A 14807-nucleotide genomic window follows, 5' to 3' on the forward strand; every position below is an offset into this window, starting at 1 on the left:
TTGGCCTCATAGTTTTGCAGCTCAAGGACAGGGTACCCACACTGGCTTGGTTCTGGTGAAGACCTCAAGGTGGGTGACGTGGCAGGAGTGTGTGCAAGCGGGGGACACTGTAGAGCAAGACACAGAGCCAGGCGGAGAAGAGCGAGTCATGCTCACTTTATACCAACCCCTGTCAGAACTGATGAGAAAGATGGCCAGTCCTTTTAGTGCACACAATGGCCTAACCAGGTTCTACTAGACCCCATCACTACTCAGGGCTAACCACTCAGGTTCAAGTTCCGACATACGGATTCTTGGAGAACACACTCAGAATGTGTGCAAGCCATAGCTCCATGAGAGCCCACGGAGACTGTGAGACTGGGTGGAAGAACGTTCTTCCATAGATGGTGGGAAATGGAGAGGTTAGCTGGGGGCGGGGGATGCATACATTCCAATCATATCCTTCTGCAGGCAGAGGAGCCTGCCAGCGCCCTCTGTTCCTTAGTGGCACCCCCAGAGTTGCTAGGGAAGGAGGAGGCTAAGTTAAAGGGAGGAGCTCAGCTCACAGTAGGACCCAGGACTTGGTGATTGACCTGTGACACACACCTGACGATCACCTTACGTGCCAGGACAGTGACTGCTGGGGTTCCCTCAGAAAGTCTTGGGTTCAGAAAGCAGAAGGTTCCAGACTACCCACATTCACACACGCACATGCTCACACAAGCACACACACACGAACATCCCCTACCTCTCTCCAGGAAACCAGCTTCCTCTAGCCAAGGTCATCACCACGGAGGCCACACAGGGTGGTGGTGAAGAGTTAGGTCCAGGCTGTGTTCAGACCCTTGCTTGGTCATTCTCGGGCTATGTAACTTTGAACAAACTGTCTGACTGCCAGACTCTCTCTTTTCTCGGCTGTAAAGCCGCCCATCTGGTGGGGATGCTGTGAAAACCCAACGCTCTCATAGAGAAGTTAGCAGACTTTCTGCAGGGTCGGGCAGTCAGTTCTGACTATTAATAGCTGGTCTCTCTCAGCCTTTCCACCAGTGTGGTATCTTGCAGCAGGCACAGATAGCATATAAACAGGCGTGAGTTCCAATTAGACCTTATTCACAGAAACAAACAGTGGGCTAGGTTCAGCCTGCAGGTTCTCTTGGCAGCCCCTGACTTAGGAAAGACTGCCTGGGACGTTTATAAGATCTGGGGTATTAGCTGGCATTCCTCTTGGTATAGATGGCTCACCTGTCTGGCCCTGGATGCCCTTCCCTTCTGGCCTTTCCCCACCTGTCCTCAGCAAATCCTGGTTGAGTCCTGGAGCCCCGTGGGCTTTTGTCTGAAGGTTCTCTCTGGCCCTCCCACCTCCTCGCCTTCTTCCCAGCCTTTATACACCTGTCCAATCCTGTCACCAGCTTTCCTCTCTGAGTACAGGTTTAGGGAGCCCCTGTCTAGTTCTCAAATCTTTATGGTTCTGATCTGAATTCTTTTTGGAAAGGCTCTGTTCAGTATTAATGTTAGCGCTTGTCACATCTCCAGAGGGTGAGGTTCGTGGCCTCTATTCTCCAAAGGAGGGAAACAAAACTCAGAGAAGGTCTTGCCTGCAGAGACTATGGCCTGGACTCTTCCCGCTGGGTTCTCCTCCTGGTTCTCAGAAGGAAAGGGGAGCAGAGCAAGGTCTGCTGGGAGAACTGCCCATGAGGGCATGGGCACCTAGGGTGGTCAAGTAATGATGCTCCCTGCTCTTGCTTCTGCAGTCAGCCTACGCTGTGTCGCTGCTCCGGGAATGCATGAAGCTGCAGCCCTCGAACCCCACAGTGCCCCTGATGGCTGCCAAGGTCTGCATTGGGTCCCTGCACTGGGTGAGTGAGCTGTGGGGGTAGAGCAAGCAGGGCCCAGATTCAAAACCTCCTGGGGAGGACCCCAGCAAGGGGGATAAGGTGGGGGATGTTTGCCATAGAAGAAAGGGTGCCACCTTCGTGTAGGACCAGGAGGAGAGTTTCTGAGGACCCACCAACCTTGATCTTGACAGCATGGCCCTTGGAAATGGGGTCTCCAGAGAGTCCAACAGATGGAAAGTGGTCAGGGTGGTAGGCAAGACCTCAGTTACCTAGACCAGCCTATTAGAAAAGGGACTTCAGATGACGTCATAGTTAATAGAGAAGGGGAGGGGTCAAACTCAGCCCTAACCTGAGACAAACAAAGATGGCCTCCTTGCAGTCCCTTCTTTGTTCTGTTGCACCCTGAGGCTTCTTTCCCGGTCCTGCCGTCTGCTCCCCACACTCTACTGAGGCGGCTTTTAGGGGACTGCACCTCAACTGGTAACTTCTGAGCTGATGGTCTTTACTAGGGGCTCATGAAGGTGCTTTCGGAAGACCAGTAGCTTGAAACAGTGAGAAAAACGAGCCCTGAGCCCTGAGCCCCAGGTCTCTGGTGAGCTCAGACCCAGGGCACTGGCTCCTAGGGAGTACTGCTGTAATATTATCTCTACTGGTAACTATCCAGATCAGCTTCCCGATGAAAGGGAGAGTCCCCCTCCTATGTTCTGAGTGACACAGAACGAGTCCCTTGTCCCTCTCACTTGTCATCTTGCACCCCACATATCCTCTCCAACAGGCAAAGTAGCCCCATTCCTTCCTCTGCATTCTAGATCCACAGCAAGCACCCACTCTGTTGTAGGTGGCATGCAGCTGCAGCCTGCAGAGTACCAAGCCAAACCTCTGCAGCAAAGAGTGCTGGGAGCTAAAGGTGCAGAGGGCGCTTACCCAATCCCCAGATCAGACTCCTTCTTATTCCAAGACTTCTGAGAGGAAACCTTGGGCTCATCCCTTAGCTGAAGCCTAAAATACCCCATGTCTCTGGAAGCAGGGCTGGGGAGGGCATATGTGCTCCCCCGAGCTGCCAGCTCCAAGGAGCTGAGAGTCCACCCAGACACTGGTGCCCTTGCCAGGAAGCCCTAAATTTAGATCTTCCCACCATGGAGGAGCTGTTTCCCTCTGTAGCATAATTACAGTGATTATGTGCATTCAGATTACATGGTAATAAAATTAGGATCAAATCAGTCCAAATTGAAATCAGATGAGTTAGGAGCAAAGTAATCAATGACAACATAAATAGAAAAGCCCAAAAGGAAGCTTAAACATGCAGACTTGTCATCAGAAGAGGGGAGAGAGGCGGGCTGGTACCCGGGGCTGAGAATAGTCTGAGTATTGACCTGGTCAAACTTTGATGGGGAGTCAGACGCAGGTGGGAACAAGGCTCTGCAGGTAAACGGGGATGAGGGCAAGCTGCTGGAGACTTAGATGCCTCCCCTGGGCCCCCTCCTTTTTTCCTAAAATTAGTTTTCCTTTGTTTTTATTTTAAGTGACTAAATGTTTTCCCCTGCATGTGTGTCTGTGCACCATGTGTGTGTAATGCCCACAAAGGCCAGAAGAGGGGGTCAGATCCTCTGGGATTGGAGTTACAGAAGGTTTGAGCCACCTTGTAGGCTCTGGGAATCTAACCAAGACCCTCTAGAAGTGCAGCCAGTGCTCTTAACTGCTGAGCCATCTTCCCAGACCCATTCTTGGAGCTCATAAAGTCTGGTTTGTACTCACCCTGGACGTGGATTGAACTGTGGTATGACCCTCTGTGCTTCTCCAAGGCATAGCTCTGCCTTTTCCTGAGGCCAGTGGGCAATGCTGGTGAGTGCCTATGCCCCCGCCCTCCAGGAACTCTGTCCTTCACTGTGACCTTGCCTGGTGTGGGCTTTGTTTCCGATGAAGTGCTTCTTCACTTCCTTTGCCTTGCACGCTAGCCACAAGGCAAATCTGGGGAGCAGATAGAAAAGACAATGTAGGTATTTTCTTGGATCCCTCCAAACACAGCTATTTAAAACTGATTTATTTTAAAAAGTTGGAACCCCTTCAGGAGTCACAGAGGGCAGGGCATGCTTGTATATTGTATGCCACACAGACAGCTGGCGTGAAAAGGGGAAATCAGACGTAGGTGAACTCATCTTGCAGAGGCCTGTATTGTGTGTCTCGGGCTTCGTATCACCCAACGGGGCAGCATGGTACTGGAAAGAGCATCAGCTTGGAGAACAGATAGGGTTCAAGTCCTGTTGTCTACCTTACTCACTAGCTTGTGTGACTTTGAGGGAGTGATTCACTCTCCTTGTGCCTCAGTTTCCTCATCTATAATCTGGGAGCTGGCATGTTCCCTAAAAGGGGGTGAGCCTTAGGAAATGGTGTGTGTCTGCATGGCCCTTTGCAGCTATATGCCAAATGGATGCCGTTATTCTTCTCAGTACCTTCACAGTAGTGAGCACTTGGGAAGGGTGCTTTTGCTTTCATTGGATTGCTCACAAAGCAAGGAAGAATGCCAGCTCTTTCGCCACCAGCTTACAGAAGTTAGAGAGTGCCTTGAAGAAAAGGAGGGAAAAAGCAAATTTCCACAAAGTAGTTCCAGGCCCACAGGAAGGGGCTCAGGAGAACTGGAGGTCTGTCAGCAGAATCCTGCAGTCTCTGAATAGAGGGCTCTCTCCAGTCACTGGGAAGAGAGTGGATGGAGGGCCTGAGGTGGCACCCTCTTTGCTGAGTGCAGGTGAACGAGGCTGTCCCTCATTCCGCGATGGAAGGCGGCCCCGAGCCCCAGCAAGTGTGCCAACTCAGCTGAGTCTGCTGTGCAGGGACCAAATTAGGAAAACCTCGGATACCAAGGGACTTGGGAAGGCACAGAGTGTTTCCTTACTTATGAAGGAAAGTTCCCTGTACTACTAGTGTAGTGCGCTTCCCAAGCGTCAGGGAGGAGAAAACCAAGAAAGTGCAGAGGGCAGCCATGAAGCCCTTAGCCAGCCTGAGGGCTAGGGTCACAGATGTACTGCTGGCTGAATGGCTGACCGTGGGGGTGGGGATATCACACAAGCTCCCCGTGCCTCCTAACCTGCCGTGGTGCTATGATGTGGTTGTCAGGCCTCAGGCTGTTCAGAAACAGGGGTAGGGAGGGAGGACCTTCCCTAGGTGGCCATGGCAAGCTCACCTGGATGCTCTGAGTGAGGGCATTTCAAGACAGTACCATAGTGGGGTGAGGGAGGAGACACTGGGAACTCCTCATCTAGGGGTATTTGATAAGAAAGAGGACCTCATGCCACAGTCTGAGCTGGTGGCAGAGACAACAGCCTCCAGGAGGCCATGGGAGGACCTGACGTCCCCAGCAGGAAAAGCTGGCAAGGGAACTTGGTAGAAATAGTGTTGGGCGGCTGAGAACAGTCAGATTAAAACAGCATTTTCAGATTGTGGATCAAAGGTTGTAGAATAGAACACTTAGGAAGAAAAAAAAGGGAATATATCATAAGATAAGATAATAGAGTGGAAAATATTCTGATATAGTATCACCTATGCAAGGGGTGAGTGAGGGGTGGTTGAGGTGTACCCTCAACCTCAGATCTGGTTGGCGACATGAACCTGAACAGCTGACTGGTCAGTTCTGGCCGGTGCCTGCCTGTCCGGTGCAATCATGCTTTTCTAAGAACAGCCAGGCCCACAGACAAAAGGCAGGCAGGACTAGCATCTCCTTTGGATTCTGTTGATGCCACTTGCAAATTTTCCAGCGTGATGATGCGTGATTAATATATACATGTATACACGTATATGTGTAGTAATTGTGGCATGTGTGTATATTACATGTAATTGCTGGTCTTCATCTTTGACACTCAGCAAGCACACACCACGTCCTCCCCGCAGCCCTCTGAGGGTGGCATTGCTGTCCCCATTTTACAGAAGAGGGGACTGAGGCCCACAAGATAACCTCAAAGGAATGGAGTCCAAGCAATGTGCTCAGCTTCGCTGTCACCCCACGGTGCTCTGTCTCTGTGACGAGAACTGACCTGGGGGTCGGGCTGGTTCAGAGCCTGGCTGGGTCCTAGCCCTTCAGAGCCTAATTCTAAGGCTCTCCGTGTGGCACACCTGCTTTAGACAAAGAGGGACAGCGTGCCTAGTAAAAGGTTTTGTTTTTCTTTGGTTTTCATTTTTGCCATGACAGCACCCTCCCCATTTGCTAGCTAATACGCCCGTGTCTATTAATACCATGTGTAATTATTGTATTGTACATTAACTTACTTGGAATTAATACTATTTTTCCTTTATAATTACTGCAGTGAATCCACATGCAGAAGGGCTGCTTTGTGGGTGGCAACAGAACTCAAAATAGTGTTGGCCCTGTAGGGAACATGGTACATTCAGGAGTCCTGTTCTTTGCACCACAGTGTTGCTCTGCTCCTTCAGGTTTGGAGGGGTTTCTTTTCTTTTTTTCTTTTTCTTTTCTTTTCTTTTTTTCTTTTCACATGGCTCCTCATAGCTGGGTCCAAACTGGGGACTCGGCCCATTCATTTCTCCATGGCCTCTGTCTCAGGCAATCCCGCCACACTCCAGGGAGAAAGATTTTACCTGCGCACTCTCCACAGCTGTGGCCAACAATCAGAGCTACCCAACTCCTCCTGGGCAAACCAGCTTAAGTCAGGATATCAGTAGGGTTGGGCGTGGCTGGAAGCCAGCAGGAGTGTGCTCTGGCCTCCACTGGATTGCTTTTGTGATTCTCTAGCTGGCTGGGATACCTGAGCTTGGGGCATATTTGTAGTCTGTCGTCTGTCTGTCTGCCCATCCATTGTCTGTCGGAAGTGGTGTGTGAGTGGGAGGGAGATGTTGAAGGAAGCGGCCCTGGGAGTCAATATTCTGGATAAAACATAGACATATTGCTATGCATTACATATGGCAGGTTAGGGACTCGTTGGGAAAGAGTTGGTGGAGACACATAAGAATGGACACAGTCTTAGCCCCAGCCCTACACCCCAGCCAGCCTCACTATTATGTGTGCCGCAAAGTATCTATAAATTCCCCCTCATGTGCCTTCTCCCTGTGTCCTGTGTTGTGTGTGAGGATGTGTGTTCACATGGCCCATGCCAGTTGGACCTTTTCCAACTGGAACAGTCCCCCTGCTCCCAGGACAAAAACAGCCCAGGGCCTTTTTCCCCTGAATGTTCAAGCTCACTGGCTCCTGCTCAGGAAGGGAGGGAGTGAGCTCCAGACTAGCCTGTGTGGCTGCCTGCCTACTCTGCAGGGTTGGCCATGTTCAACAAGGCCCAGCCAGCCGTGGCTCCCCTCTGTCTGCTGAGCAGGCCCTGCCTGCAGGGACCATGTGATGAGGAGCCACACGTGGCCTGTTTGGAGTTCATGCTCTCAGCACAGCAGGCTGTGGGAGCTGGCTCTCCCAGGCAGGGAGTCTGTCCGTCTGTCTGTCCGGAAGAGCTGGCACCTGCGACCTTGAACACTGGCTCCTACAAACAGGGAGATACTTCCTCCTCAATAGTTGTAGGGCCTGGATAAGTCACGTTGCCTACAGTTCCAGTGTTGGGAACTGTTCTGTTTATACTTGGGGCTGACACTGCCCCAGGTTGGTTACTATCCTCCCTTTCCTGCTCAGAACCGCCAAGCCCACCCCAGTGACCACTACCTTTCCTTTTTGCAGCTAGAAGAGGCAGAACACTTTGCCACGGTGGTGATCAGCCTTGGAGAGGAAGCAGGAGAGTTCCTGCCTAAAGGCTACCTGGCCCTGGGTCTCACCTACAGTCTGCAGGCCACTGATGGTGAGTGTCAGGCCCCAGAGAATCTGCCTGAGGGTGGGATGTTTCCAAGGTGTCTCATTCTACTAGTGAGCCCTCCTACAGACAGCAGCCCTCCTCTGGGATATATGCATGTGTATACCCCACCAATACACCCTAACACACACATAGACACACACCCTACCTCCCACGCACATACACACACACATATACACACACTCTACAACACATACACACACACCCTACCACACAAACATACACCTTACCCCACACACACCCTACCACACACACACACACCTACCATACCCACACACCCTACCACATACACACATGCACCCTACCACACTCACACACACGCATACACACACATACACACACACCCTACCACACACACACACACCCTATCACATACACACACACCCTACCACACTCACACACATACCCTACCACACTCACACACACACCCTACCACACACACACACCCTATCACACACACACACCCTACCACACACACCCTATCACACACACACACCCTAACACACACCCATGCTATCACACCCCCCCTATACACACATACACACACACACCCTATCACACACACACACCCACCGTACCACACTCACACACACCCTATCACACATACACACACCCTAACACACACCCGTGCTATCACACCCCCCTATACACACACACACACACACACACACACACACACACACACACCCCTCCCTCAGTTCCGAGAGTGTCCACTCTCACTCAGACAGATACCCACCAATGTGCCATTCCTCCTCACTGACCCATGTAGGCCCTGCCCAGGCCTCACTGCCCTCTTATCTGCAGTGCCATCAGCCCTCCACCCCACCATGGCTTCCTTCCACTTCTCACAGACCTGCCTTTACCCTCAGCTCTGCAGCAGCCCTCTGGGGTCCTTGAAATTCCTCCTCAAGAATGTTACAGTATCAAGTACCTACAGGAGTTTCCTAAGATCCTCATCCTTCCTGCCTCAGGCCTGGTGTTCTGTTCCTAGCCTTCCTCGTTCAGCCCAGTGCCTCCTCATTGAATAGAGAGACACCTGCTTTTGTGTCCTTGAAGTCTGGAAGGGAGGGAGCAATGACCCCCACCCAGACTTCACCCATGCCCCCTAGTGCCCGCCCCTATGTGTAGGTTCAAGGAACCCTTGAAGCCATATAGGGCAGTCCAGTACTGAATGCCCTTCTACCCCTCAGACCCAAGGTCATAGGACTTCAGGCACCACCATCCTTGCTTGGGCTAGGGAAGTGGCCACCAGTCCCTTAGTGATAGCCTGCTATTGCTGTCACAGCGGTCTTCAGTGCCTTGAACCCAGGTACTGGACCTTGAGGGTTGCAAACAGGACCCTGGTTAGGCTCCTTCTGGCTAAGTTCCTGTGCCCTGGGGATGGACTGGAGAGATGCACTTCTTCTGTGACCCACACACAATCCATTGTGTCTCCTGCAGCCACCCTGAAGTCCAAGCAAGATGAATTGCACCGCAAGGCGCTGCAGACACTTGAGCGGTGAGGAGGCGCCTAATCTTTTGCTTTTTCGCATGCAGGGCGATAAAGTGGAGGGTCCCACAATGACGTCCCACTCTCTGAAATGGATGTCTCTGTCTTCCCTCTCATGGATAAGGAAATCATAATGCCAGATGGCCACCCAGCAGGCAGGAGCAGGTTGTTGTTTTGGGTAACCTTGCCCTCAGCACTGGGCACTGGGGGCCCCTATCTTCAGCTCAGAGCTGCCAGGCCCAACCCTTGTTCCTGGGACTCCCACGCTTCCGCTGGTGTTCTGATACTGGACAGAAAACAGGAAATGCAGCCTGTACATCAGTGGTTCTCAGGCTGTGGGTCATGACCCCTTTGGGAGTCACATACAAAGTATCTTACGAATCAGATATTTACATTACAATTCACTACAGCATCAATTACAGTTATGAAGTAGCAATGAAATCATTTTATGGTTGGGGTCAGCACAACATGAGGAGCTGTAGTGAAGGGTTGCAGCATCAGGAAGGTTGAGAGCCGCTGCTACGTGGTATCCTTCAGATAGCAGGGCCTCCAGAGTGATGTCGGTGCCCTCTAGCCTGACCACACCAGAGCTGCAGGAACTTCCCACCCACAACTTCAGAGATTTCCTGGAGTCGGGGGTGGGGGGGTGGGGAGCCAGGGCCTTGCTCAGACCCAGCCCATCTGAGCCTCCCTCCCCTGGCCTGACCCACTAAGCCCCATCCCCCACATTGAAACGACAGAGGGATGTTACTAGGGAGGACCTGGCTAGGACTCCTTGTACCAATGGAGTGTGTGACACACCAGCTTCCCTCTGGGTCAGGCTGTTCCCCAACCAAAAAAGCAAGCTATTCTGGCCTTCAGTCTTGCCCACCTCTCCACCAGGGCTGCGCACCTGGGACTCCTTGCTCAGACTGGCCGTTGAGAGGCCCTGCCTCCTTCTCGGGGCAGTGTGAGTGTGCTTTGAGAGAGCCACAGTCAGGGTAACTGCTGTCCACAGAGAAACAGCCAGGGTGCCAGTCACAGATGTGACGCTATCTTTCCCCGTCCCCGTCCTACCCTTCATCTGAGGTCTGTCACCTTGGAGATACCCTACCTCAGTTTGTCCCAGCCCTCCATGAGCCACTGTGCTCTGCCGTGAGCAGCCTGTGGACCTGACTGAGCCATCAGCCGCCATCTGAGAGGGGCTGGTTGCCCCCAGCCCCCAGCCCCCGGTTGGCGGGCTGCTCAACTGACAGTAACTGACTCTTGGCTCCTCTCCCCTGCAGAGCCCAGGAACTGGCACCCGATGACCCCCAGATTATCTTCTATGTCTCCCTGCAGCTTGCCCTCGTCCGACAGGTGTGTTGTCACGGTTCCTAACCCTCAGATCTGTGGGGCTTCTGATCTCCCCTGTGGGACCGACTGTCTCTTGGTGCCCTTGTCTTTCATGTGAGCATCTGTGTGAGGAGTCTAGTCAGGATTCGGCCAATGTGGTTACCCCAGCCCACTTGTGATGGGCACACAGGAAGGGCTATTCAATGCCCTGACTTTCCTTAGAATATTGCAGTTTCCTGAGACATGGGTAAGTGGCCACAGCATCATTTGCTCATGTCCTGCCCCCTACCCTCAACATGGGGAAAGAGTGATTGGCATGTGGAGCTATTTCTGGATGGGTTTCTGTGTGACCCCAAAGACACCACTGTTGGCTCCTGATCTTGAGGGGTTCAGTAGAGTAGCCATCTTTGCCCTACCAAGACCATCACCACCATGACCACTTATATCTCTCCAGGTAGAACCACCTTTTCCTGATAGTGACTCATGAGGTAGGGACAGGGGATCCCAGCTATTACAACTGACCTAAATCATGCCTTTCAGAATCTCCTCTGATCCCATGCATCCTGCATCCCTCAGGCTAGCACCCTGGGCGTCTTTGGTGGCCTTGACCCAGCACATGCTGACGCTGGGGGACTATAGGTGGCCTGAGGCCCCAGGACAGCTTTCCTCTCCTGCCACTGGGAAAGGTGTTAAGCTCAAAACCACCTGCTGGGAGAAGCCTCGTAGGCGCTGTGTACAGCCAGACGTGGTGGCGCGCTCCTGCAGTCCTGACACATAGGAGGCTAAGGCAGAATTCTTGAGTTTGAGGTCGGCCTAGGCTACAGAGTGAGTCAGTTTGGGATACACAACAGGACACTGTCTCAAGAAACTAAGCAACCGAGAAAAAGGAAGTCCACGTTCATACGTGGACAAGTGAGGCAGTCCTGTTCGTTTCCCTTGCAGGGTCAACATGACCTCATTTCACACTGTGGCCAGAAGTTCACTCTGCCCCAGCAAAGAGGCTCTGGCCCATTTGGAGATAGGACCTTGGGTACCTGGACCCCTGCCAGGAGGCTGGTCCCATTATCACACCTGACCTTAGAGCAGCCACACTAGCTGTTTCCTCTGACCCAGGAGTAGTGGGACTCTGGCCTCTTGACTTCTCACTGAGTGGTAGCCCCCCACCCCCACCCCACTACTGGAAGCTCCTTCTTGCCTCACACCCGGATTCTTAGCGGTGACTGTGCAGCCTGATTTGCCAGTCCAGGTCCTCCGTCTCCACCACCTCTGTCTCAGCTGTTTTCTATCCAGTGGTCCCGCTGTCTTTCCTCCTGCTTCCTGCTCCTCTGTTTATTTCCCTCACACCACCTCCTCCCCGTGACTCATTCATCACTCTGCCACCTCAGCCTTATAGCCGCCGCGATCCTGACCCCTAGGCCCTGGCCCATAGCCGTGATCCTGACCCCTGGGCCCTGGCCCATAGCCGCGATCCTGACCCCTGGGCCTTGGCCCATAGCCGCGATCCTGACCCCTGGGCCCTGGCCCGGGGCTGCTATCCTAGCAATAGGCCTGCTCTCTGTGTGCTGCTCCTCTTGGAAAATCACTCAGCCTCTAGGAACAGACGGAAAGTTACCTGAGACCACTCTATTTTTAGCTCTCTGTAAAGGAACCTGGTGCTTCCCTTGCCAGTCACGTTGATGATAAGCCTTCGGTGATGCATTTTTTAATCTCTTCAGTTATTCATCCATCTTTGATAAATAGCACCCATCTTCTGAAAACAATGCTTGTGAGATCAATGGAGTCTGGCACTCAGTTTCCTTGGGGACATGATGTCTAGAAAGTTCCAGAGGGCTGAGGATCTTGAGTAGACTCTTAAGCTAGACCTGTTTGGGTCTCTGTGACCTTCCTTCTGGGTCTTTCTGCCTAGAGCATGGCTGGCTGCTCTGAGCTATGATATTGGGGTGTTTGGACACCCCTCCCAGGGTAGTGGGGTCTGTTCTGGTGAGTCACTGGGCAGGGCCAGCTTCGGAGAGTCACATCCACCCAGTGGTAGCCCCACCGATCCTAGCTGGTGCTTCATGCTCTCCTTGACCTACGCACTTAGTGGCTAGAAGGAGACACTGTGACAGGCCTGGCACACTGAGTGTGCAAAGCCCCAAAGGGAACATGAGAGGCTGGGGTCTTAGGTCTGCTAAGGAGAAAGACAAAGGCCTGCACAGGTCAGTGACAGAGCGCAGATTGGCAAATGAGACACACTGGGTTCGTCCCTGGACAGACCAGAGGACCCTGGTGTGGCCAGAGTGGCCGGAATGGATACAGCCGCCTCAAGCACATGTCCTCGGACTGTGGGGAGGAATTCTACAGTTCTGTCGTTGTGGGGTCTCCGGAGGACTCACTGGGAACACTGGCTTTGGGAAATGCACCGAGCCATCTCAAACCTAAGCCTTGGAGCTGCCACAGGAGCCTGGCCGCATCCTATCACAAAGGAAAAGCAGGCCAGAGAGGTGTTGCTCCCTTGCCCTGGGTACCAGCAGAGCAGTGGAGGAGCTGAGGTACATACATTCCATCCTTCTCAGGAGTCAAAGCTTTTGACTCTGTGAGGATGTGGGTAGGAGGGGGTGTTTCTCCATCAGTGTTCCGGAAGGTGTTTACCACACTGTGGCACGCATGACAAGAGTAACAGTAGAGCCTGGCCTTGCTGGGCTCATAGCTTAGTGTGTTGTCCAAACAGGCCATCCTAACCCCCCTCCCTCCTGCCTGGTGCTGTGTCTCTCCCAGTCCTTCCTCTGGTCACAGCCTCCACACACACACAATGGGTAGGCAGCTAAGGGGAAGGCAGGGGAATGGGTGGGCATTTCGACAGAAGCAGAGCCTTGGCGAGGACAGTGCCGTTTACTAGGCAGCAGGGAGAGGACGCCTCATGCATTCTGAGCAACTGAGCCAAGTTGGAATGAATGCCAGAAGTCCTGAGGATGGAGATTATGGGCTGGACACTACGGTACCGCACTCTAAACCTGCAGCTTAAGAAGAATTGGCCTACATCAGTAGTTCTCAACCTGTGGGTCACATACCAGCTATCCTGCATATCAGATATTTTATGTTACGATTCATAACAATATCAAACTTACAGTTATGAAGTAGTAGCAAAAATAATTTTATGGTGGGGGGGTATCACCACAACGTGAGGAACTGTATTAAAGGGTCACAGCATTAGGAAGGTTGAGAACCACCAGCCTATACTGAGCCCCTCACTCACCTAGTGTAGCATTAGCAGGCTGTGTGGGCTTAGCCTATGCCAACCAGTGCTGAAATGCCAGCCTCTCAGGCTGGAGATGCTTGAGCAGACAAAGGGTTAGAAGGTGTCCGAGCATGTCCAATTGTACATATCCCACCAGTTTAACCCATCTCAGGTAAGCCGTATGCCTAACGTGCAGGACATAGAATTCCGAAAGGCAAGAGCTCCCAGGGACAAGAGACCCGGGTCTTTCAAATTCACAAATAAGGTATTGCTTTTTCTAACACCCAAATAGTCCTCCAAAGAGCATGCTCTTTAGATTTAGATAGCAAGTGGCAGGTGGGCTGGGAACAAGAGACCATCTTGCATGCCTTTGCTGGAGAAGGAGGAGGTAGTGGAGGGGATGCAGGGCCACCTAGCAGGTCACGCTGGACAGCTAAGGAGTTGCTGCGCATACTAGCACTGCCCAACCTCCTTTGAAGGAGTGTGTTCCCATTAGTGACAACCAGAGTTTCTTTCACTCTTAAACACTTGTGGAAACTTCCCAGACTCTGCCAAGCGTCCCTAGGCTAGGCCATGTGAGGAGAGTCCCTTGTGCTTACTGGCCTGTGTGGCCGAGCCAAGGGCGTGGGGAGGCACTGGAGGAGAACAGGACAGAGAGAGACGCATTCAGGGTGATCTCTTGTTCTCCCCTGAACCGTGCTTTCCCCCCACCCACCTTCTTCAACAGAAGAGACCATCAGAGTTTTCCCAGGTCCTGCCAGGAGCAAGGGTTTGGCAAGATAGCAGGGCCAGAGGTGTGTTGTCTTCCTTGCCAGTCTGCAGGACTCCCAGAGCAGTGGGGACCTGCCCTCCTCCACTCAGCACCAGGAAGGGAGGCAAATCTGAGCTGTGAACTCCAGGGCTCTATGTGGCAGCGGTCTGCTGCACCTGAAGGGAAGGCTTTGCTTCACGCTAGAACCACCCGTGGCTTCTCAGTGGCTTTCTTGGCCCTGTGTGAGCTGGCCTCATCTTCCTATCTAATCTTCCTATAGAACTACTCTCAATAATTATTGAGTTGAAAAACACCCAATACAAAAACCAAGCCTCCGTTCTAGCTAAGCCCCACACTGCTCTATCGGAGGACACTCCTTCCTTTCTGCCATTCATCCCTGCTGCCTCCCTGCCTTCGGTCCCCACCTTCC

At 52.6% G+C, this 14807-nt stretch overlaps 1 protein-coding gene across 4 annotated transcripts in view; it reads left to right on the plus strand.

Annotated features, from left to right (window-relative positions):
• The window catches only part of Ttc7a (tetratricopeptide repeat domain 7A), a 110705-nt gene that overhangs the window by 56830 nt on the left and 39068 nt on the right, over positions 1 to 14807 (plus strand). For all 4 annotated transcript variants that reach the window (XM_041630983.1, XM_041630981.1, XM_041630982.1 and 1 more), the window contains 4 exons: positions 1731 to 1835; positions 7477 to 7594; positions 9047 to 9104; positions 10361 to 10433. In XM_041630983.1, the coding sequence (XP_041486917.1) occupies positions 1731 to 1835; positions 7477 to 7594; positions 9047 to 9104; positions 10361 to 10433 (354 nt within the window). The remainder of the gene's footprint in view (positions 1 to 1730; positions 1836 to 7476; positions 7595 to 9046; positions 9105 to 10360; positions 10434 to 14807) is intronic.

The sequence above is a fragment of the Microtus oregoni genome, unplaced genomic scaffold, assembly GCF_018167655.1.
Source record: "Microtus oregoni isolate MIOR12 unplaced genomic scaffold, Mior012 000036F_ref0000092, whole genome shotgun sequence".
Taxonomy (NCBI): Eukaryota; Metazoa; Chordata; class Mammalia; order Rodentia; family Cricetidae; genus Microtus; species Microtus oregoni.